The sequence below is a fragment of the Diabrotica virgifera genome, chromosome 1 (assembly GCF_917563875.1).
Source record: "Diabrotica virgifera virgifera chromosome 1, PGI_DIABVI_V3a".
NCBI classification, from domain to species: Eukaryota; Metazoa; Arthropoda; class Insecta; order Coleoptera; family Chrysomelidae; genus Diabrotica; species Diabrotica virgifera.
The window spans coordinates 263,912,254-263,939,047 of NC_065443.1; the positions used below are offsets into that span (position 1 = coordinate 263,912,254).

The 26,794-nt window shown below is 31.8% G+C and overlaps 2 protein-coding genes across 2 annotated transcripts in view; both read right to left on the reverse strand.

Moving 5' to 3' along the window:
- LOC114344833 (2-Hydroxyacid oxidase 1-like) overlaps window positions 1–13,711 on the reverse strand; it is a 28,602-nt gene extending 14,891 nt beyond the window's left edge. The window contains exons 1-3 of the mRNA XM_028295669.2: window positions 13,546–13,711; window positions 8,135–8,286; window positions 4,314–4,434 (exon numbers count right to left, since the gene is read on the reverse strand). Of these exons, the coding sequence (XP_028151470.1) occupies window positions 4,314–4,434; window positions 8,135–8,286; window positions 13,546–13,694 (422 nt within the window). The 5' untranslated portion in view covers window positions 13,695–13,711. The remainder of the gene's footprint in view (window positions 1–4,313; window positions 4,435–8,134; window positions 8,287–13,545) is intronic.
- Window positions 13,712–22,813: 9,102 nt separating this feature from the next.
- Window positions 22,814–26,794, reverse strand: part of LOC114344824 (2-Hydroxyacid oxidase 1) — a 35,074-nt gene continuing 31,093 nt past the window's right edge. The window contains exon 7 of the mRNA XM_050649846.1: window positions 22,814–23,084. Coding sequence (XP_050505803.1) covers window positions 23,017–23,084 — 68 coding nt within the window. The 3' untranslated portion in view covers window positions 22,814–23,016. The remainder of the gene's footprint in view (window positions 23,085–26,794) is intronic.

The window sequence follows — 26,794 nt, forward strand, 5'->3', positions numbered from 1 at the left end:
GAATTAACGCATTATTTGGCATCTCTGTAATGCAAATAATGCGTTAATGAACGGCATTAGACGTTACTGTGGCCCCAGCATTAGAAAGGGAACGGAAAAATGTTGATTTACCAAAAATACACCGGAGTTGAAATCCAAACGCCAAATATTAGTTAACTAAAAATGTATTTTCCATTTAACCAATATAGACCTGGATCCCGCTTACCAAAAAAAAGTAGATTAATAGCAAGCTGAAAATTTGTTAATAGCTTAACGGTGTCTAGTGGGACAAAACTTTGATGTATGGGAAAACTGGAACAGGTGAAGTTTTAATTGTGGAACGTGTCATCCTGACAAGTTTATGACTGAAAAGTATCAGGTTGTTTTTAAGTTTATTTAATAGCAAACTTTATGTGATATATGAAAAACTGTTTTCCGACAAATATGTTGAGCGCTTTAATAAGTCCGACACATAAAACATGTCAAATGACAGGAATTATATTGGTGGTAAATAGCAGTCTGATTTTTTCATGAGAGTTTAATGAAAGGGTAGCAAATGAATTGGAAGTTCTGTCCGACAAAATACATGGGACGCACTCAACGAAAAAGGTACGTAATATTAATAAAAATGTTAATTCAGACAACAAAAGCAATACTAAAAATTTGTCCAATTCTTGGTTTTATTGGAACAACAAAGCGATGTTCATCAATTCATTATTTTCGTTAGTTGATCCAATGTATTACGTTTATTGATATTACGAACACTGTTCACTGAGTCAACGAACACTATTCATTGAAACAATAACGTCGTTAATTGATCGACGAAGACTATTCGTTGTGTCAATAACAGTGTTATTTCTCCTAACGTATACTGCTTCATGTATCCAATAATTTTCGTTTATTTCTACAATTACTTCCGTTTATTCTTACAATTAATTCCGTTCATTCCCAAAATAAATACGGTTATTCTTACAAGCAATTCTATTCATTCCTACAATCAGTTTCGTTCATTCCTACTATGAACGTATTTTATATTAATAATTACTTGAATGCATTAGCTCAATGTGTGATATTAATTGATTATTAATAATTTTGCAAAACCCCCTTTTTTGTCTGTGTGATTACACTGTGTGATTTCTCATATGATTTCACTTATACACTGCGCTGGAATAAGTGTTACCCCCTTATTACCTTATTTATTTTTAGCACACAAGCAAAACTCTCGGACAGGTCGATTTTAAAAATAATCAAAGTATATTATAACATCAATGTTTCGAACTTTACGCGAGATTTCTTCAGGTGACAGGCACAACTTTGATTTTTTTAAATGGGAAAATACATTATGTGACAGCTCATTTAGAAGCGTTTGAAATAGTGATTCCAAAATTGTATAACACTTTAATCCTTTTTGAGAGCGCAGGTGCAAAATTTCGATCGAATTCTTTTTAAACGCATTCATTTTTTTTTTGGAATCCTGAGAAAACTAATAAGTATTTTTGAAAAATTTAGACGCAGAATAAAAGATTACATTATTACCGAGGGCTGAAAGCCCTTTAGAATAAACAGAAAGTTTCTTTTGAATGGTATACATATTTGAAATTAAAAATCATACGAAATTTTCTAATTTTCACCCCTGTGGCTTATTAAAATAATCATTATAGAAGTTCTCAGGGACTTCAGACCCTCGATAATACTGTAATATTTTATTCTGTGTTTAAATTTTTCAAAAATACTAATTAGTTTTTTCAGGATTCGACAAAAATGAATACGATAATAGACACACGAAAACTTCCTTCCAGTACGGACTACACTTGGAAACGACATGAAATTATTCGGCACTCCAGCAGAGGTAACAGCATTGTTTAACAGTGAATTCTTTCTTAAACAATGGTAACACAGAGAAGCTGGGGGTATCACAATAAGGAAAAGCCGTTACATTTCAATTAGTCAAGCAAAACCTTTATTGTTTCAACAACTCCGTTTATTGATACAACATAGTTTGAGTATTAACAACATTAACAATAATTGCTTATCATCTACGAAATCAAGAAAGTGAGTTGCTGCCAGAATTAGCATTATTTATTAAATATACGAAACTAACTTATTGGCTGAATAAATTGAATGTTACTAATTTAAGGTATTTTCACAATAGGGAACTTGCATAAATTTTTAAATTCGAAAAAAATGTTATAAATCACAACCGAACATAATTTAAAACATGTATCAAAGATAAAAAAGTTTTGTTTGTCTTTCGTTTGGCCCCTAAAGACGATTAAAATTTCAAATTAAAACAGGTGGTCCAAAACGCATCGTGACGTCACTTGGTTTTACATTTACATTTTTCCAATAAAGTAAACAGAATTTTAAATTAGACGTTATAAACGTCAGTAGAAAATACATGTATGTGACGTTACAAGTGTTTTTGATCGTTTGACCTATTCATAGAAAATTTGTACTTTTACAAAATGGTTTTATTTTCAATAGTAAACCTTCGTTTCTTTCCTTCAAAAACAGTATAAAACTACAATTTTAACCAACTGGTATATATTATTACAATGACATACGATAAATGTCATTAGAATATAAATATTTTTGACTTATTCCACGACGATGAGCTTGCCAAATACCCAAGTAGGTGGAGGCCAATAAACTAAAGAATGAGAAGAAGAATATACCTAAATATAAGGTTGTGTCTAGGTATACGCTAACGTGTACGCAAATAAAAAAGTTAGAGTGTCAGTGATTTCTTATTTTTTATTGGTTTAGTGTTTGTTTTTAAATTAACTACGGAGTGCGGACAATTATTTAGTTCTTTTAATGAGTTTAAGAACATTTTAAAACAATACTCAAAAGATAAGAGACTATAAATTAATATATATTTTTTTTAGTTATAAATGAAATAGTATTACCGTAAAAGATTAAAATAGAAGGAAGACCTAAAGCTTTCACAATAATAATTAACTTGTTTTGAAGCTATTATCCTTGTGGCATTTTTGTAATCAACTATTCTAAATGGGAACTAAGCCACAATTTAACTAAAAAATTGATTTTATTAACGTTTCGACTTCTAAACCGGATGTCGTTGTCAAAATACAAAATATTATTAAATTTAACAAAAATGTTGTTGCTTAGTAAAAAATTTTTTCTAATAATTTATTTAATCTGACTAATTTTTGTATTTTGACAATGACATCCGATTTGGACGTCTAAACGTTAATAAAATAATTTTTTTAATTAAATTGTGGCTTATTTTGCATTTAGAATAGTTGATTATAATAATTCACTTACGTATAAAAATTATTTTAACAATATTTTGTACCTACATGTCATGTCAACTAAATACATATAATTATTTTGCTAACCTAAATATATACTTTTATATATACACATTGATTTATTACAATTAAGTTTGAAACATCTGAATAGTTCTGCTTCCCTTCCCTTAACAAATATGTTTCCATCAAACGAACACTAAGCATATCAAAATAGCATGTATCAAAATATATAGTCACTGCGCAAGCTAAATAATGACGTCACTGGCTTGATGAAGTTTAATTCGCGTCTACCTAACTTTTTTATTTGCGTACACGTTAGCGTGTACCTAGACACAGCGAAATATAACCATAATAAAAACTAATGCAAAACTATGTGACGTCACGTGCCGTTTGAACTATTTTATACCGCTGAAGACTTTAAATATGTATTTCTAAGTTATTACGAGTTTTTGAAGCGTGAAATTTTGGAAATCTCATTTTTAAACAAAACTGAACACTATTATCTAATAAAAAAAAATGTGCAAGTTCCCTATTCTTATTAAATCATTGTGACAATAACCAAATACATTGATCAATGTCTAAAAGCTCGTTGAAACAAAAAATTAAATTGTTGTTACAACGAAATACTATTCAATAATCACTGTTAATCAATATTACGAACTAAATTTTTTTGAGTGCGTTTTCGTGGTCTGACGTTCGAAACCTCTAACCTGTTCTACAATAATTAAAACTTCCCCTGTTCCAGTGTTCCCATACATCAAAGTTATTCCGACGAGACACCGGTAAGCTATTAACAAATTTTCAGCTTGCTATTAATGAACTATTAATTGATACGCGGGATCCGGGCCTAATAATTGTGACTCAATCCCCTATAAACATATATTATGTAAGTACTATATTAGTAATACTTAAATTAATACGCCACAAGAAAACAGATAAGAAAATGCTTTGACAATCTCCAAAAATCATTTTGGTAATCCGTACTTTGCGCCCTTGTTTCCAATAATCCCCAAATAATATGTTACTTTTATTCTAAATTAAAATCCGCTGAATATTTACCTGCTTTGGAAAATATACAGTTGCAGCCATTTTCTTCCTTGTGGTGCCGCCTTCGAGACCTCTTCAAAGGTAGAATTAGAGTGTGAACTTAATATGAAGATGGTTTTTAAATCTTGAGCAGCTTAAAGAAACGGAATATATAATGCATGTGTTACATGTCAAACCTCTGGTTTTCTTTTGTTATTATTAAATTATGGAGTACCTATATAAAAAATGATTCTAATAAAACTCAAAGGTTTATCAAAGAGGTGTATCAAAGACGTCTGTAATTTAAAATTATTTTAGATTTTACAGTTTTTTTAAATATTTTATAAAGACATGAAGGATTTATGTCAGGTTTTATAGGTGTAAAGGTAATAATGATTAATGCCTGGTTGCACCAACACATCTTAAGCTTACGACGTGCCTTAAGCTCATCTTACGAAACATACGCGTTGTACAATGGAGTCTTAGATCAATTTTCAACATGACACAATGGACAGCCATGTGGATTGCATAAATAAGAATCGAAAATTATCGTGCAACCTAAGTAAAACTTAAAACGTCCCTATCTATAAGCTGAGGTTAGCTAAGCTGGAGCTTAATATTTGTTGGTGCAACCAGGCATAAAACTTTTATTGAGAAAAATGATAATCTTTAAAGGACTCTAGAATAGATATCCAAGGTAATAAAAATTTAACTAAAGTTAAAGGTTTTTGGTATAGTGTCATTTTTAAATAATTTAATATCTTGCATTGCGGGAGATGTCGCTGGATTGCGTCTCAAAAGGTGTAATCATTGCATCGCGATGGTTTCCCTTAAATAGGCAGGATTGTTGATATTTCTTTCAGAGTTGTGACTACATAGCTTCACTGAGGATGCATGGGATGCTGAAATAGGCTATATGGAGATGGTGGTCCAACTCTGAATTAAATAAAAACAAAACTGCCTTTATCTTTATCTTAATCTAATTTAATATCTCTTACATCTCGCCATATAATATGCAGTGTGATCATGATCACTGCTGTCAAATACATTTTCTTAATTATAGAATATAACATCCTGTATGTTTATTAGTATATTAGTATTGTTTTTTGCAGAAAATATTACAAATTTCATTTTGTTACCGTTGGACATATCTATAGAGTCTTTCGTTTTGGACTATTGTTTTGGTATATTTTTAGACAAGAACCACAGAGTTTGTTTTTGTAGTTTTTTTTATTAATAAATTTTGTGTATCTAGTGATAGTATATAACAAAGAACAATAGTTGTTCTAAATATTATATTCTTGTTTTATAAGCATTAATCAAAATAATTGATGGATTCGACCGTTACTTGATGGAAGTTCATTTTATCTAACAATAAAACACTGAAAACCTTTGTTTTCTATACTTCCACAAAATTTATTACAACTATGTGACTACAGCTGTTTCGGCAGAGTGCCTTTCTCAAGTGATATAATTTACAATGTGTTTGCCTTTTTAAGTCTCTAACTGAAGAGGTTAAGGAGTGGGGAACTGTTTGTCTCGAGTTGGTCATTCAGAATTATATCTGTATTTTTCAGTTGATTAATTTCCATAGATTCTAAAAAAAATAGCTTAGGTAAGGCCTTTATTTTGAATATGCAGAATTTAAAACTCTCCATTGAAAGAATGATTATGATCTAGAAGGTGAAGTGCGTATGTAGAAATGTCTGTTTTTCTATTGTTGAAAGCCCTTTTGTGTTCTGCTATCCGTTTATCAAAAGTTCTGCCAGTTTGACAGATGTACGTTTTCGGACAGTCACCACAAGTTAGTTTGTACACACCACTCTGTAGTTGCTTTCTCTTTCGGCTTTTATTGTTCTTAATATATTTGCTTAAGTTGTTGTTAGTTCTGAAAGCTGGTATTATTCCTTTCTTTTTTATGTATCTGGCTATTTTTGTTGTTACTTTGCCAGTATATGTGAGAGAGCAGAAGATACTGGGTTCTTTCTGCGGTGGTAGATACACTAATTTCAGGGCTTTCTTATGGAGTTTTTGATTTAAAATTTTGTTAACTGTTTGTTCGTTATAGCCGTTGTTTACTGCTATTTGTTTAATGATGTTTAGTTCTATCTCGAAGTTATTTTTTGTCATGGGAATTTCTGTCAGTCTATGTATCATGCTATGGTAGGCTGCTAATTTGTGTTGTGTAGGATGGGATGATGAATTGTGTATAGTTGTGTCAGTATGGGTAGGTTTATGATATACGGAGAACTCATGTTTGTTGTGTAGTCTGGTAATCGTTACATCTAGAAAGTTTATGGAATTATTCTGTTCTGTTTCTATTGTAAACTCAATATTACTATGAAGTGAATTAATGTATGATAGAAATTGGTCAAGTTGTCTGTTAGTTCCTGTAAAGCATACTAGTATATCATCCACGTATCTCCACCAATATATTGGTGTCTCTTTTTCTATTGTTGAAAGCCCTTTTGTGTTCTGCTATCCGTTTGTCAAAAGTTGGATACGTGGATGATATACTAGTATGCTTTACAGGAACTAACAGACAACTTGACCAATTTCTATCATACATTAATTCACTTCATAGTAATATTGAGTTTATAATAGAAACAGAACAGAATAATTCCATAAACTTTCTAGATGTAACGATTACCAGACTACACAACAAACATGAGTTCTCCTTATATCATAAACCTACCCATACTGACACAACTATACACAATTCATCATACGTTCCTACACAACACAAATTAGCAGCCTACCATAGCATGATACATAGACTTTGAGGAGTGGGACAGAAATTCCCATGACAAAAAATAACTTCGAGATAGAACTAAACATCATTACACAAATAGCAGTAAACAACGGCTATTTATTACAATCACTGAATACATAGTTAGTGAAAAAATTATCACATTTATTAACTGAATTAATAATTTGCAATTATACAAAAAACAGTTATATTTACATATCCATACCAGTGTGAATTTTACTACAAATAATTTGCCATGTATGCTTTTTCTCATGAGGATCTTTCAGTGCGTCACAGTTTTTCGATTTCTTTCTAACGCATTAAATTGTATGTGACAGAAAAAAACGCACGTCCGTGTCGGTGATTACATTTCGTCGGTGACATTTATAACATTTATTCTAGTTGTCAATAGATGGCGCCATAATCGAAAATAAAATAATTTGCGAATTATATAACGAATATAATCTGAACAATTTATAAGACTATACAAATCAAAGAAAATACCATTTTATAAATGCAGTAAACAAAATTAATTTGTTTTTTTGCCAAATTGCAAATAAAATGTGATAACTGTCAGATTTAACTAAAATGTCATGTCACTAAAATGTATATTATCACGGACTTACCTCTTTCTCTATCATTTGTGACGCACTGAAAAATGCTCATGAAAAGAAGCATAAAGACAGAAAAGGTAGGGATAGTCGTAAAATATTTGCGAATTATGTACCCACGGGCTTAATCAGATATCGAAATTCAAAGAAAAAAAATTCAAATTTTATACATACTTTGTCATTAAAATAAACGAATCTATTTGTGTAAAGAGTGTCCGTTTTTATTAAGAATTAAGAAGTGTTTTACATACATAGGGTGTGCCATTAAAAAAACAGAACTTTGGTTCTTTCCCTTGTTCCCACTGACCCTGCATAATCGAATATAATTTTAAATATTGACGTATTTGATACATATTAATTTTATTATAATTATTTTTTGTATACCCCATAGTTTAGCAGTAATAAAAGAAAGTCAAAGGTTTGGTGCACCCTGTATATAGGTATGTTAAAAATGTTATTATGTACCAATTAATAAAGTATATATAAAAACTTACCTTTCGCAGTAGCGCATTCTCCATCCACGTGTGCTATTTTATGGTGAGCAGAGGGAGATATCCCTATGGGAAATGCCACAGGCTTGCCCAATATAGTTGTTGATAAATTTCTGTTGCTTACTTTGCGCATATATTTTGGTCTAATGCGATATCTAAAAATGATATATGTACATGAATTGGAATGGCGAATAGAAATATTACTACAGTACGAGATATGACGAAAAGACTAATCTAAAGTACTAATGACTATGTAAATAACATGGGTAATAAGAATTAAAGGTATGGTCTATCCAGTGCCGGCGCTAGGGTATAGGGTGCCCGCCTGCAAAACTAGCAAAGGCGCCCCCCCACATACACACAGATACTCGTACAGCCCCAGCCTCGGGGACATTATGTGGGTATGTGGGTTCTAATGGAACAGTGAGACCCACATGTCCGAAGATCAAACCGGTCACACTGCGTAACCTGGAGTTGTACCTATCTGACGGCCCATAACCTGGAGTGATATCTATCTGACCCCCAAGCTATACCACCATCCCCCTCCCGTCGCGGTCGCAGTATATAACGAATGCGGAGGCTTTGTACTAAACATTACCTTGGATGCCCTGGGCCTCTGTTTACCTCGGTTTACTTTATATGGTTAAACCACCTAATTTTAGGGGTAGGTAGCTGGAAGAGCTTTTCGCCTTATTAATGCTTGATTTTAGAATTATGTCCTAAAAATTTGTGTTCCGGGCACCGACTAAGTCGGTGTCTTGCTATCCGCAAATGTCCCCGGTAAATAAATTTCGGTACAGTTTTATTGGACCCATCATCTGACAAAACAACATCACTTCAACTCTTTTAAGAAATTGGCTAAGAGAACTAAGATGGTTTTTTTGTCATTTCTTCTTTTTCGGCTTTTTTGATAATTTTTTTTGAATCCATTTTTATTTACCTACATAAAAATAATAACTTTAAAACCTTAAGATTATGAAAATAGTAATGTGAAACTGTAATTTAATAATAGTAATGAGTACTTAACAAATATAATTTTATATTAATTGAATGCAACACTTGATTCTTTAACTGCAGATGCAGAGTATACAACTGCCAAACTATTCTGTATTATATTCACATGAAATAATACTAAAATGTTTATGTTAAATATGTTTTTATGGAATTAATCCTTAACTTGATACCTAAATTAATAGGTAAAATACATAATACTTAAATTAGACAAACCGCAAGAACGCAGTATCACAATCTTGTTTGTTTTACTAGAAATCATTCACTTTCTCTCATAACTGCTGATACAAAGCTAACAACTTGCAAGAAATTTGGAGAAAATAAACAAAGCATTCCCATTAAGAGCAAAGTTGTTTGGTTGAAATATGATATCTTTGACCAATAAATTATATTACCTACTACATGGAAAGACTATTTCTATGCGGCATTGCATATTTTTGTATATTTTACATGTGTGATAGTGATATGCACAATTTACAAACACAGATTAGGGTATAATGACGAATTTAAACCACATTTAAAAAATGATATTTTTTATCTTAGTATTTTGCATAACACCAGCCGAAAAAAAGCTCATTTTGGCGCCCCCCAAACAGGGGCGCCCGCCTGCAGTGCATTCCCTGCAGGCCCGTTATCGCCGGCCCTGGGTCTATCTAGCAACTTTTTGATCATTACAAATTGGTTGTCGAACAAAACTAGTTGGCTGCTTTTCTATTAGAGGCGCTATGATATCGAAAACTTCCTTGTTTTGTGCATTTTACTTAATCAAAAATATTCCTTAAACTTTTTTTTATTTAGAAAATACGGCCGCATCCACCTTAATGGTGATTAGCGGCGGCTACAGAATACAAAGTTAATTTCTATAAAATATTCCTATGGATTTTAGAAATTTTACAATATTGTCAAATGGTTAACAGTAACTTATACATTACATATTTCACATACAGGTGGATCGCTTTTAGACAATACATAACAATACATATGAGTGAATAAGTCTCGTGTGTCCAATTCTCAATAGAGTTATCACCAACTGTTCTCTTCTGTTACGAGTTGAGGGTTCCCAGGCTGTAATGTCATTTTTAATTAGTTTCAGTAACGTTTGAGACGGTTGCCATTCGTTTTTACACTTGCACAAAACACGGTTCCTAATGTATGCTTTTATATCACTCTCGGTATTTCGACACTCATCTTTTTCTATGTCGGTATATACGGCAATTTCATTCGCGCACTGGTCAGCTTTTTCGTTGCCTGCAATGCCACTGTGGGATCGTATCCATATAAATATTATATGGAAATATAAGTTTACTGGTTAACCTGAGATTACTCGCCCTCGGATTCAGAGAACTCGTTACCCAAGTGCCATAGGATTTTCTTTCTGAGAGTGGTGATAAAAGATTTGGATGATCTGTCTTTCAATTGTGTATAAATTTCAGTTAACATATCGTGTAATCGCATTAGGTCGGAAGTAAAATCTTGAATAATTATATCAATAGGATTCTGCGTGCCAATAATATTGCTTATAAGAAGATTCAGTTGGTCAAAATTGAGGACAAATGCGAGTGAATGATTTTCGATAAAATTTTTGGCAGGTTCAAGATCATACGATTTTGATGATTTCGTTGCTACATGCTCCTCGTTGCTTTTAATCTTCTTGGCTTTAGGTTTAGATGAAGATACAGTAAAGGGTTTTCTGTTTGACTTGTTTCTGGAGAAGTGAGAACCTCATTGACACTACGTTTCGGCTGAAGGTCGACATTAATGGCTATGGAGCTGTCCATGTTGCTATCTTCTTGAATTTCTTCCATATTAGGATTATTCAGATTATTTTCTGAGCTTTCTTCGATAGGAATTTTTTCGTTAGATAGGAATGTAGCTGTAGGTTGAGGCATAGTTTCAGGTGAGGAAGAAGAGATAGGTTGACTGTTACTTGAATTTGCTATTGATACCATTTTATCGGGACAATTTGTGGCGATATGTCCAGACTTTTTGCAGGTATAACAGGCCATAATTTCTTGAGATAAGAAAATTCTATATGTTGTATTATCGAAGTCTAAAGTAAATGAGTCGGGTAAGGAGATATTGTGAGGACTAACGTATATTTGTCTTCTGAAGCTCAATATATGATTGTATTCAGGAATATTGGAACTGATTTTTAGAAAAGTGACTAGAGAGAGAAGATTAAGTCCCATTTTTGTAAATAATCAATTAACAAACTGTGTGGTATTGTGGGACATACGTTTGATAAAACGATACGTTCGGCTGGAGAAATCAGCCTTCTAGCTTGTACAATATTGTCCTCGATTTTTATTTGTCCGTGCTTTTGCATGAATTCTTCCAGCAGTTGTTTGCTTGCAAGGTACATACATATCCGGTTGTTCGATAATCGAGACGAAAATATAATATTTTTTGGTTGAATTAGATTGCCCAAAGGAATTAAATAATCTTGCAGCTTCGTATTTTCTAAGGCGCTGAAGACAATCGCTTGAAGTTTGGATGGAAAAGGTGTAGTAGAAGTTGCTGATGAATAGGTTTTATTAGTATTTATCTGCAATTTTTGTACATGTTGTGTGTCGGAGAAACTCTGAATGTTAGGTTTCATTTTTAATTTTAACACGAGACATGTATTCAAAAATAATACGGACCTGAATAGTAATTAAGCAGGTAATTAAACAAGTAACGAAACTGGAAATTTGTACCTTAGGGGCCGGTTGTTCGAACGCTAATAAAAAATGATCATTATCAAATATTCAATTACTGTCACAACTGTCAATGTCAACTTTGATTGGGTTGCTGAAAACATAATTATTGATTACAATTATGAAATTAGTTAATCAATTATGTTAATACTTGTTATATTAATTGATTAACTAATCTCATAATTATAATCAATTATGTTTTCAGCAACCCAACTAAAGTTGATATTGACAGTTGGTGACAGTAATTAAATATTTGATAGTGATCATTGTTGATTAGCGTTCGAACAACCGGCCCTTAATCGTTCTTTATTGATGTTATTTAATTAAAATTAACCAAAACTGGTTTACCATGTTATATTAAACAAAAATAATACGATGAATTCACTTAATAGTATCTACTAAAACTGTCACTTAACTATTTATAAATGAACTATAACTTTTTCTACACAAAATTTTCAATTTTGTTGAGACCAGAAATAAACACGCCATTCGGTAGGTCGTTCTTGGCCGAACTCTCCTTAAACTTTTGTTCGTTATCTTTTAAATGGTTTTCAATTAAACTTAATAGGTTCCTTCAGTTCTTCTCCTTTTAAATATACTACTAACATCACCTCCCTCATCTAAAGTCGATAGTACATAGTTCAAAATCTCATCTTCTTCCTTTTCTTCTACTAACAAACATAGCATCATTGCAGACAAAAATGAAATAATTCAAACCGGAAAACAGGTGTTTGTTCTCAAAAAACTGATAGTGTGTAAAAAGTAAAAATGTTTATTAATATCAGCTAAGTACGTTCGGCATAGCACATTCCATCATCAGAGCGTAAATGTCTCATAGAATAGTAATGGTTGACACACAACATATTACAATCACATTGATGTACACTTTTTATGGAAATCGATAGACGTTCAACGAAATTTGAGGTAATAGCTCATATCCATATTTAGTGACTGCACTAATTTTAATTTTTGTCGATAGGACACTTGGATCAAAAGATATTGAATTTTTACCGTCGATTTGATAAAAATTTTAGTTAAAAAATTGTATTCTCGCGCATAATTGACGTTCAAAATCGTCGGTTGCTTCAAGCGTTATTTCTGAGAGAACGGTTCATTCTTTACAAAAAGGGCTAATAAACATTTTTGTTGAAAATGATCTCGGCTACATTTTTTCTTTGAAATACTTTTTTCTACGGCAAACAGATGATTGGTAAATCGATGTTTTTCGTTTTCCACCCTACGAGCGAGGGGTGTTATGGGAAAGCCCGGCGGTAGGAGTGGCAAACGTTTTTGAATTTTTTGGGGCCCCAAAATTTACATTCCCAGCAAAATTATTGAGCTTGATTGTATGATTTTTAGATATTCAGTGGTATTTTCGTCCCCGAAGGCTGCAGTAAGGATAAAGACAGAGGGAATGATAATGACACGAAGAAAGAGAAAAAATAAATATTTTAAATGTTTTTATTCTTGAAATATTTGTTATAAAAGCTATACAGTTTCAGATTCAGAATCATGGTAGAAAGCTTTTGATTAAATACTAAAAAATTAAAGGAAAATCCATAATTGATATAGAGGTACACGCACAAAATAAGTAAAATCTGTTAAAATACTTGTACATTTCTATTATATTATTAAGAAAAGTAAACCAATACGCCAATACTCTTGATGTTGATGATATTTTATTTTAAAAAGAAGTAAATCACTTACTTGTTAAAATCAATTTTATTCCATTTCAAAGTTTTTTGTTGTCCAGCTCCGCTGTAATAGAACTCAAAGTACATTTTTGGTAATTTCTTCTTGGCATGTTCTTTATAATCGTTGACACACACAAGATTTGATACAACAGAGTTAGACATTTTTAATTTATCACAAAGCAGCAATTAATTTTCTCAACAGCTAAATTTGGAATTTTTACGTTAGGTTTTATACTGCTTGTTGTTGCCTTATCCTAAAAATGGCTGTACATTATAGACCGAGAGATATTAGATGAAGTTCAGCCACGATTTTTTGGGTCCTGTCGTTTGCAATACTGGAAGGTTAGAGGAGATAATTACAATTTGTGGAAAAATACAGGGGTTTCCTGTGACATTTTCCTGTGAAAATTAGATTTTCCATGAAAAAAAATGCAGTGTTGCAATGAGTTCCTAAGTTCTGCCATAGAATGACAAGATACTACCGATTTTATGAAGAAATTTTTTTAAATTACATAAAAATTTCATTATTTTCATTACGTGTTTGTATATGTATACTCCTTTAGCCCTTTTGCAACCCTCCTGCCCAAAAATTTTCTTCATAAAATCAATAGTATCCTGTTATTCTATAGATATGGTAGGACTTAAAAATTCATTGCACCCCCTTTTCTTAATGGAAAATCTAATTTTCACAGGGAAATGTCATAGGAAATACGTGAATTTTCACACAAATTGTAAGTACCTACTCTAACCTTCAAGAATTACAAAGGACAGGACTCAGAAAATCGTGGATGAACTTCTATCTAATATCTCCCAGTCTATTAGTAGTTACCTTTATGATTATTTATTTTTCATTGCAATTGTCACGTTCATGGTGGAATATAATTTATTTATTAATTGTGTAGGGGAAATTGGACAAAAAGAATTTCGTAAATAGTTAATTTCTAGACAGAAGCAATGGCGGATCTAGACATTTGCCTTGGGAGGAGAAATTTGCATTAGGGAAAACTTCCAATAAAACGCCAACCAAAAGACATAAAAAAGATAGTTCCAAATTGCATGTTGAAATACTGCAAGCATTGTCGGAACAAATAATTCCAGTACTAACATCATTATATAATGAATGTCTTAGACAAAGAAGGTTTCCCAATAATTTTAAACAAGCAGAAGTTATAATAATACATAAAGGGGAAGATAAAGATCCTGCCTTACCGAAATCATATAGACCGGTATGTTTATTGAATACAATGGGAAAATTACAAGAAAAATTACTATGTAAAAAATTAAATCAAATAAGAACAGAAATTGGATTACATCCTGGTCAGTATGGTTTTAGGAAAGGTAGATCAACAGAAGATGCAATAAATAAAGTATTTGAAATAGTAAACGAAAGCATAAAAAAGTATGTTTTAATGATCTTTATAGACGTGTCTGGGGCTTTTGACAATCTTTGGTGGCCGTCATTCTTTGAAAGACTTCGAAGAATGAGATGTCCAAAGAATCTGTACGGAAGTCTCAGAAACTACTGTCAAGACCGATATGCAAGCCTAAGCTGTCCAACAGGAAAAAAGACAAATCATTACACAAAAGGATGTCCACAAGGATCAGTTTGTGGACCTATGTTCTGGGATGTAATGCTAGAGAAACTGTTGGAACAATTGACTATAGATCCTGAAGTGCTTGGAAGCATAGCATATGCAGATGATTTGTTGTTGATCATAGATGCAAACTCAAGAAGAGAATTAGAAAATAAATCAAATGAAGTATTAATAAGAGTAAATGATTGGATGAATAAAGTAAAATTAACAATATCAGATTCAAAAACAACATATAGTTTAATAAAAGGAAATTTAGAAAGAGATCCAATTATAAAAATTAGAGGGAAAACAATAAAAAGAAAAATGAAACAAGATATTTAGGTATTATAATAGACGAACAAAAATTATTTACAAAACACATGAATTGTGTCTGTGAAAAGGCAACAAAGATCATGCATAGCATTGCTAGTCTAGCACAGAAGGAATATAGAATTTCGTTCCGACAGATGAGAATATACCTAAGTACAATACTTGCATCAATTGTAGGGTACGGTTCAAGTGTATGGGCACATAGATTAATAAATAAAAAAAACGCAGAAAAATTAAATAGAGCTCAGAGAGGATTTCTTGTAAGAATGACGGGAGCATTTGGAACAACTGCAACACAGGCACTCACAGTTTTAACTGGAGTAATGCCAATGCATTTAGGAACACAAAAAAGAGCATGTAATTATTGGCTAAAAAAAGAAAAATATGAAAAAATAATACAAATAATAGGATTAGATATAAGAAATAAAAGAGAATTAAAAGAAATAATAAATAGAAAAAGACAAAATGAATGGGAAAATTCAACAAAATCTAGACGTTTATGCAATTTTATACCAATATTAGAAAACATTCCAAATTATTTTAATCCAAAACAAGGTTTAATACACTTTTTAACAGGACATGGACCGTACCCAACATATTTGGAAAGATTTAACTTAAAAGATGATGCATATTGTGAATGTGGAGAACTAGGTACACCAGAACATATAGTGTTACATTGTGAAAATACTATAGAAAATGAAGAACACAGAGAAATGAGAAGAAGATTAGAAAGAATTGAAATAAGAGATATATTACAAAATGAAGAATATTTTGAAATATTAAACAATCTCACACAAATAATATCTAAAAAACAACAAGAAATCTATAATAATAGAAGAAGACAACCAATAATCCAACCCTGATGAAGTTGAGTAAGATAAAGTTAAATAAATAAAATAAAATATAAATTCAAAAATAGATATTTACAATTATAATAATAATAATTCAATATAAAATAAATAAATAAAAATAATAATTCAATACATAATTCATAAAAAAAAATAAATAAAAAAAAAAAAAACTACCAACTCTCTTCTGAAAATAGAGGGACTGTCTTTATAACTTAGAAGGGAGTTGAGAGTACCAAAAATATTTTAAATTGTTTATTTAAATTTGTTTGTTATACGTAATTAAGAGATTATGGCAAATTGTTATTGTAAAAATAGATTTAATAGTTGAGTAAAAAATGTAAAAATATAAAAAAAAAATATCTGTAATCCCATCAGGAAAAAACGACCTGGATTAGTCACTAGAGGCCAGGTCATATGTATAAATAATAAATAAATAAAAATAATAAATAAATAAAGTTCCAAATTGCATTATACAAGAGTAAGAGATATTTATTATATAAAAATAGATTCAAGAGTATAAGATACCAGAAGAAAGAGAGTTAGAAGAATTTACTGAAGAAGAAATATATGAATGTATGAAAAACATGAAAAGAAAAAAGGGTCCTGGGCCAGATAACATTCATGTAGAAATTCTTCAAGCACTTTCAGAGTACTTAATACCAATACTCACTTCTCTATTTAATGAATGTCTAAGACAACAAAAGTTTCCCAACAACTTTAAACAAGCTGAAGTTATAATTATAAGTAAAGGAGAAGATAAAGATCCAACTTTACCTAAATCTTATAGACCAATATGCTTACTAAACACAATGGGGAAATTATATGAAAAATTACTTTGTAAAAGACTAAATCAAATAAGACACGAAACTGGACTTCATCAAAATCAATATGGCTTTAGGGAAGGAAAATCAACAGAAGATGCTATTAATAAAGTTTTTAATATAATTGAAGAGAGCACAAAGAAGTATGTTTTGATGATCTTTATAGATGTTTCTGGAGCTTTTGACAATTTATGGTGGCCGGCATTATTCGAAAGACTTCGACAGATGCATTGCTCCAGAAACTTGTACGGAAGTTTCAGAAACTATTGTCAAGACCGATATGCCAGCTTAAGTTGTCCAATGGATAAAAATACGAGACATATAACTAAAGGTTGTCCACAAGGTTCAGTGTGTGGACCTATTTTTTGGGACATAATGTTAGAAGAACTGCTGGAACGGTTAGCTGTGGATCCTGAAGTTCTGGGGAGCATAGCGTATGCGGATGATTTGCTGCTTATCATAGATGCTAATTCACGAAGAGAACTAGAAATAATATCAAATGGAGTACTTGAAAATATAGATGAATAGATGAAAAAAGTTAAACTAACTATATCAGAAACAAAAACAACATATAGCCTTATAAAAGGAAAACTTGAAAGAAATCCAAGTATACAAATAAAGGGAAAAGCAATAAAAAGAACAAAAACAACCAGGAGCGTCATTTGAAATTTTGCTAAGGGGGGGGGGGCAAACATTATATATACAATACATTCTATATGCAAACATAATACAAAATTGATCTATTTTTTGTAAATTTCAGTCATTTTCAGGGTCGGGGGGGGGGGGGCAAATGCCCCCCTGACCCTATCAACTGACGCCCCTGAAAACAACTAGATATCTTGGTATCATAATCGATGAACCAAGACTCTTTACAAACCATATAAATAGCGTCTGTGAGAAGGCAGCGAAAGTCATGCATTGCATTAAAAGCCTAGCACAAAAGGAGTATAGAATTCCGTTCCAGCATATGCGCGTATACCTGAGTACGATACTTGCCTCAATTGTAGGGTACGGTGCAAGTGTGTGGGCACACAGACTAACAAATAATAAAAATATTGAAAAACTAAATAAAGCACAAAGAGATTTCCTTGTCAGAATTACAGGAGCCTTCAGTACTACAGCAACAACAGCTTTAACAGTCTTGACAGGTGTAATGCCTATGCACTTGGAAGCACAAAAACGTGCATGTAGATATTGGCAAAGAAAAGAAAATTATGAAAAAATAAACCAATTAATGGGAATGGAAATAAGAACAAAAAGAGAATTAGAAGAAATAATAGTAAATAGAAAATGGCAAAACGAATGGGATAATTCCCCTAAAGCAAGACGTCTCTATCATTTTATTCCAAATTTAAGTAATATACCAAATTATTTTAACCCAAAAAAGGATTAATACATTTCCTTACAGGGCACGGTCCGTACCCTACATACCTGCATAGATTTAATTTAAAAGATGATGAATACTGCGATTGTGGAGAAATAGGCACACCAGAACACATATTATTTAATTGCGAAAGCCAAACAAATACACAAGAATTACAAAGAATGAGAAGAGACCTTGTTGGCATAAATATAGAAAACATAATACAAAATGAAGAATTATATAATACATTAAATAATTTAGCAGACATAATATCAAAGAAACAATTAGAATTATATAATATCAGACGAAGAAGAAATCAAGTAAATATCCAACCTATTTGAAATTGAATAAGAAACTATAAAATAGAAAAATTAAAATTATATATAAAAATAGGGATTAAAATAAATATTTAACCTAACTAAATAAATATTCACATAATAAAAAATTAAAAATTAAAAATTAATATTAAATATAAAATAAAATAAAATAAATAAAAAATAAAAAATTGAATGGATATTTTGGGCTAAGGGTCACCGAAATACCATTGGGAATATTATACAAGTCAAGTAGATCTACACTTACAATTATTTCTGACTATTTTTAGATTAATAGTGCTGGCATTTCTCATCTGAGAATGAGAACTGGAAGCACTATAAAAATTATTTTCACAAAAAAAATAAATAAAACTTAAAGTAACAAAAAAATAAATAAATTAAAAATGATATTTTTATTATTAAAATTGTTTATTAGAATTATTTATAATTTATAATTTTCAGAGTTAGTCGTAGATTAAGGCCATTATTAATTAGTTAAATTAAATTAAAAAATTGTTCAAATAAAAATTATATGTATCAACTATTGTAATCCCATCAGGAAACGACCTGGATTAGTCTTAAGAGGCCAGGTCATTTGTATTTACTATAAATAAATAAATAAACAAATAAATAAAGTTCCAAATTGCATAAAACACACATAAATAATAACTTGCTTATATGCATTAAGTGCCCTTAATTTTCCTAACTAGCGTCTTTATTGGGTTTCATGACAGCTAATATATTTTTGTTTCAACAATTTTTTTTACCATCCGTTTTACCGGAAGAATGGAGAACGAGCGAACTAATTCTACTATTCAAAAAAGGAGATAGAAAGCAGCCAGAGAACTACAGAGGTATCAACTTGTTAAATACTACCCTTAAACTTACAGTTAAAATCTTACAAGACGAAATGAATCAGAGAATAAGTTTAGCAGATGAACAACAGGGTTTTCGTACTGGAAGATCGTGTACGGATGCAATATTCGTCATAAAGCAAATTACTGAGAAATCACTAGAGTATAATAGACCAGTATTTCTAAGTCTCATTGACTTAAAGAAAGCATTTGACAGAGTAAAACTCAAAGATGTAATCCATCTTCTGTATAATAGAGAAGTTCCTCTAGATATCATAAAAACTATTGAGAACATCTACCAAAAAAACAAAATGGAAGTCAGAATAGATGGACAACTTACAGAACCTATAGATATAGGCAGCAGAATAAGACAGGGAGACTTATTGAGTCCTATGCTTTTCAATTTAATCATGGATGAAATCATCAAAAAAGGTCAACAAAGGAAGAGGATATAGAATGGGAAACAAAGAAGTAAATATCCTCTGCTACGCAGACAACACAATATTGATAGTCCAAGATGAAGATAGTCTACAAAGATTAGTCCACAGATTTAACATATGAGCAAAAGAATTCAATATGACAATTTCATCTCAGAAAACCAAAACAATAGTAATCAGTTAATAGCCAATCAGATGCAAAATAGAAATTGATGGTATCAGTATGGAACAAGTAATGGAAGTAAAATACCTTGGAAATACATTGTCAAGTTACGGAGACCTAGACAAAGAAGTGAGAAATCCAGTACAAAAAGCAAATATATTGGCATGATGCCTTAATAACACTATATGGCGAAACCGACATATTAACACTGAGATGAAGTCAAGAATTTATAAAGCCAGTGTAAGACCAATAACGATATATGCATCAGAAACAAGACCCGATACAGCCACAACACAAAGACTACTGGAAACGGCAGAGATGAGAGTACTGAGAAGAATTACAGGAAATACACTGAGAGATCCAAAGAGGAGCGAAGATATTAGAAGACAATGTAACGTATGGTGTATAAACGAATGGACACTAAATAGAAAAAAAGAATGGAACAACCACATAACTAGAATGGGGGAGACACGTGTGGTCAAAATAGCACGAGATAAATCACCAATCGGTAGAAGAAGTATCGGCCGACCGCGCAAAAGATGGAGTGACAACTTTCCATAGAGGTATCAATCCGCAAATGAACAAGCAGAATTGCTTATAAAGAGGAAGAAGAAGAAGAAGAACAATTTTTTTTCTTTAATTTTGGAACTTGTAAGGAAGTATTTCCCCATTTTCCCTTTCTGTAGATCCGCCACTGCAACTACTAGAAAATGTAGAATTGTTGCCTGTTGCGCGTATCGTCGGGTCACAGAAAAAAAATATAACCATCAAAATGCCCTCTCTCAGATACCGCCGTTTATGTGTGTGAGCACACTATCACCATATTGAAAACGGAAAACTCAGCCTAGGATTGAGATCCTAGACTGTACCTACAAAACGTACATAGGGCCAATCATCGATTACAGGGCTTGTCTTTATGCTTCGCTCAACCCCAAACACAACCAAACCATCCTTGGTTGCTAACGTAGAATACTCAGAACGTGCCTCAGGAAGCATTGGAGATATCCATCGGCATTGGTATACCCACTCGCAAAAATCCCTTTCATACAGGATGGAATTCGTTGTCTCAGTAGAAAATACATACTACGTACGATTAATGGCTCCAACAACAGAGATAAAAATGCCTTGAAAATCCCTTGCAATGGGCACATACTCACCAGGACACCCAAAAATGAAGTTCCATTCCCTCCAGACAATCTTCTACAATTGGCCAGTAACGAACTTTCTGATGAGTACTACGATATTATAGTAGTCAAGGCGAAAACGGCGGGTTTTTTGGAATAGCAATTTGTATAACAAGGGAGGAAAGTGCTACTTTTCCTCCCGAGAATGAAGTTTCATTCGAGGGAGGAAAAGGCACTTTACTACTCCCATGTTATACATATGATTTTTCCACCTTACTCAAATTTCAAGTAATTTTTCATTTTTAAATAATTTATTTATGTAACTAACTGACAAAATCTATTAGAGCACTAAGACTAACAAGTAGGTACAGTATAACTGACAACTGTCAAATATAAGTCAAATTATTAATGTAAACATTGTTAAATCAAAATAACAATTTACTGTTTTTACCATTCTGCAAAATACAGGGTGCTCTATAAATAAACGTTAAAATGTATAGATACTTACGTAATAAATAATAGGATATTGTATAGGGCGTCAATAAGTTATTTCATCAATGACATACCATGACGTCACTTTTACTTTTCCTCCCTAGGGAGGAAAAGTACGACTTTGCTCCTTACAAATCAGGCCAGGAAAAGTATACTTTCAGTAGGGGTAGGTGGAAAAAATATTCCCATGAGATTTTTTTGCATAATCACATTCGTGAGATCCCACAATAAGGTTCAAGAAGTCGCCCACGTGAAAAGTATTCCAATTTTTTTTTAACATTTTTTTAGATTTTTTGGACCATTCTGGATAGAAAAGGTCTCTTACAATTTTCCTCGAAAATTGATCGTTTTCGAGTTATAAGTAATTTAAAATTGAAAAAAACGAAAAATGGCGATTTTTAATGCTTAATAACTCGGTTAAAAGTTATTATTACGAAAGTCAGAAAGTGACTAAATCAAAGTACTAAGCTGTTATTTTTAAGTAATAACAATGAGCGCCATGCACGTATTAGGCGGATATTAATGGTGAGTAAGAGAGAGATGCCATTCCGTCAGTCAATGGTGCATCTTACTCGCACTCGCATTTACAGCCGCGTCAATACGATCTTACCGCTCATTGTTAATAATTAAAAATAACAGCTTAGTAATAAATTACTGACACAAATTTCTTAAGAAGCATATAGAGGGGGCTTTAAACTTTGATTTAGTCACTTTCTGACTTTCATAAAAAAACTTTAGATAAAAATTACAAGAGACCTTTTTTATCCAGAATGGTGCAAAAAAACCTAAAAAAAAATTGTTCGGGCCAAAAATATTTATTTTTACAATTTGTTTAAAAGAAAAATGTTTAAAAAATTTTGGACCACTTTTCGTGTGGGCGACTTCTTGAACCTTATTCTGGGGTGTATTACAAATCTGATTAGGCAAAAAATACTGATGGTAACGAATAAAACTAATGTTTATAACAAAATATAGTTTAATATGTAAAAAATATAAACGTAGTATAATTATAAAATGAAGTTTAAAACTTAATAAAATATTTTTTCATAAAATTCAGATAATATTTTTTAAGATACATTCAAGATCCACTCAAGATTGATAAGGTTTGTATGTGTACTATAATGCAGATATTAAATATTTTTTCAAAAACGCCGAATATTCTCATAATTTTGCGTAGTAGTTTTTGTGGACCACTCTATCCTGATTTACATCGGTTAGTTTTGAACACCCTAAAACAAATAGCAATTAAATCAAGTGTTACTGATTCAAAATTAGCAAAACAAATGAATCAAACTAGTAATTTAGTTAATTTAGCAAAAGTTTGTATTTGGTTATTAAACTGTAATTATTATTTATACAGTTATTAGCTAACATTAGATAAAAACTAAGATTTACTTTGAGAACAGTTTAATTACTCTACAGAGTTGAGTGATAATTTTATAACACTACTTAGTGAATAGATTAGATTAGAGTAGTTCAATTACTAACACGTGTTAAACTAGTTAATGGTTATTATTCGTAACTTTAACTTTAGAAAAAAAAAATAACCTCATCTACTATAATGGTTATTAACGGTGCGGGGACTACAATATAAAAAATATTAGTATATAGGTAGATTTTCGAAAATTTCAATTCTGAGTCGAAAAATGCAATAAAGTGATTATACTGTTAAGTATGTTCATTGCGATACAATTATTAGGAAAACAAGGACATACAGTTAAAAAATGATTAATAATAACTTGTACATTACAGGTATCGCAAATATCTAGGTCACTTTTAAAAAATATAACTGAGTATCTAATTGTATCCAATTTGTAACCGAGTTATCAACAATTAATTGTTCTAAGTTGAAGGTTTTTAAGCTGCAACGTCATTTTTAATTTGCTTCAATGAGGAGATTTGAGAACACATATTTCCGCTTGCCCAAAGCTTTATCCTTATACACTTTTACATTACTTCAAAGAAGAAAAAACTGGACCAATTAAAGCTGGCAATTTGATAAGACAGGAGGGTGCCCTGAGTCCTCTATTGTCCAACCTGATCATGGATGAAATACTAAATAAGTAAGAACTGAAAAAGAATACGAATGGGAGAAAAACAATTTTAAAAAATCGGATATGCAGACAATGCAATACTAATCTCTCAAAGTGAAGGTGATTTCCCCCCAAAAGACAAAATGCATGGTTATAACAACAGCAAATCTATTAAAATCTAAATTAGGGCTGGACGACTGGAGGATCATATAATAGAACAAGTGATTGAGTTTAAATATCTAGGCTTTACACTATCTAGCTACAGAAGTGGAAGATCAAGTGAATAGAGCCGCTGCGCGCTTGTTGTCTGAATGAAACGATATTGAGAAATAAAAATATCGGAAAAGAAATGAGAATGTACAAAACAGTCATCAGACTAATAATGACAAACGCGGCAGAAAAATGACCTGATACAGAGAGAACAAAAACACTGTCAGGATTGTACCGCAGACAGCTACAAGTTACCTTGTGCTTCCCTGTTTGTTTTGAGTTGGGTTAGGATTTAGAATAGGATGAAATGAATCGTCTTGAAATGTGAATCTCAGTTGATTCTTGGGACTTTACGTCAGTAGTGGATCGCAGAGGGATCCCTCTTTCTTCTGTATGGTTAGAGTTTACAGTTAATCCACTTATATTGGGTCATCAGAGCCACGTCTCTTATCTAATAGGGAGTGACCAGTAACAAGTTACCACTCGTGAAGCTGAGGTTGATTTTTAAGTAGAGGAGGCTGTTTGAGGCGCATTCTACCCCACTAACTCCCCTCATGAGTACTACTTCTTGTCATATTTACGTAATCAATCTCAATAAAAGTTATTTAAACTACAACGTATTAATGTATAGTCAGTGGTGTAGCTGACAGGCCCGCAGGGCCTGCAAGGCGGGGGGGCCCCGACGTTAGGAGGGGCCCCTTAAAGCCTTCAAGCTTAATACTTCTACGTTCTTTAAATTGGGAACCAAAACATATTAGGGCCCGCAAGGTGGGGAGGGGGGCGACGTTAGAAGGGGCCCCTTAAAACCTTCAAGCTCAATACTTCTACGTTCTTTAAATTGGGGACCAAAACATATTTTCCTAATAAGCATCAAAATAGGGAATTTGGAAGGAAGTAATGAAGTGGGTAATTGCCATAACTCTTATTCTTTCCGGGGCGTGATGATAGTTTGGATGAAAGTGAATATAAAAAAGGTAATTTTTTGGCGGCGGTTCATTTACTAGTCAAATTAACCGATAAAAACAGTACCTAACTTAAAAACAAATTACTTGAGCCCCCAAATACACAACGTTATATTCAATAATAATTCTTGATACTACTCAAGATATTTCAAAACACGATCAGCTTAGTTTTATTTTCCGGTATGTATGTAAAAATAACGTGCGATAAAACTAATTCACCTTCCAAAGCAGAAGTTGTTGAAAGTTTATTGGGATTTATTCACATATTAGACCAAAGTGCAGAAGGTCTTGTATATGAAATTTTAAAATTTATACAATCAAAGCACCTTTCCGTACACAACTGCAGAAGAAAGGAATATGAAGGGACAAGCATTATGAGTGGTGTATATTCAGGCGTACAAAGACGCATAACTGACATTGAAAAAAGAGCTTCCTATGTTCATTTTTAACCCCCCCCTACGTAACGCAATCTTATGAGAGTTTAACTATTGCGTAACGCAATTTTTGAAGATTTTTGACCCCCCCCACAACCTGCGTTACGTGATACTTAAAACGGTCCCTAAAGGAGTTGTTTTTTTACGATATAATTAAGAGCTTATATGTTTTTTTAGTGCAAGTATTAAAAGATGGGATATAGGTACTATGTACTATTATGACTTTGAATTTATCGCGTTTGCCAACGATATGTGAAACCCAGTGGTCATCCACACATGAAGCTATTATGACTTTGCATCGAGCTTTTCATTGCTATCTAAAAAACGATGAAAATTTAGAAGCTTATGCATTATTAGATCATATGAATAATTTTGAATTTGTCGTTAACATTACTATTCAATAGTATTCAATCTAAAATACTTAACTTTATTAATCTAACATCAAAACATTTGTAATCTGAAACGACAGAGTTAACGCTCGCTCTTCAACTTTTTGAAAAAACTCGTGATAATCTTCGAGAAATTAGATATTTATTTTCCGAAACTTTAGCAGAATCAGCAGGAATAGCAGCATAGTGGGGTATTATACTAGAATTTAAAAATAAACGGATAAAACGTAAGTCTAAAAAAATTTTACGATGAGCTCAGTTGCGACGAAAAAATAACGTTAGAGAAGTTTTAAAGTTAAGGCCATGGGTACATAATTCGCAAATATTTTACAGCTATCCCTACTTTTTCTGTCTTACACGGCAAATTACGTGTAGTAAAATTTACACTGGTATGGATATGTAAACATTACTAGAATGTCATTCTACTTGAAAATGTCATCATTAACTTAAAGAGATGGCTTTTGAATGTTCTTGGATAAGTGTTATTTGTATAATTGCAAATTATTAATTCAGTTAATAAATGTGATAATTTTTTCACTAACTATGTATTCAGTGATTGTAATAATTTATATGAGGAAAAGTGTTAAAGTGATTTTTTAATAATATATTGTTACTATGGAACGCTTACAATTTTGAACATCTTTAACAACAAAATACTTGGATCACAGAATATATTATCCTGATGTATTCTCTGCTTGGATCTTCCACAAATAATACACAATAAATAACTTTTTATTAAGTTCACGTCTTAAATCATTTATTTACCAAATACACTATATATCAATATTATTTAATCAACAACTCAAAATATTCCCGATGTAATGTCAAATATTTAAAATTGTCACTGATCGTCACTGCCTGACTGACAATATGCTGACAATATTCTGTTCGACTGAGTGCGTTGTAAGACA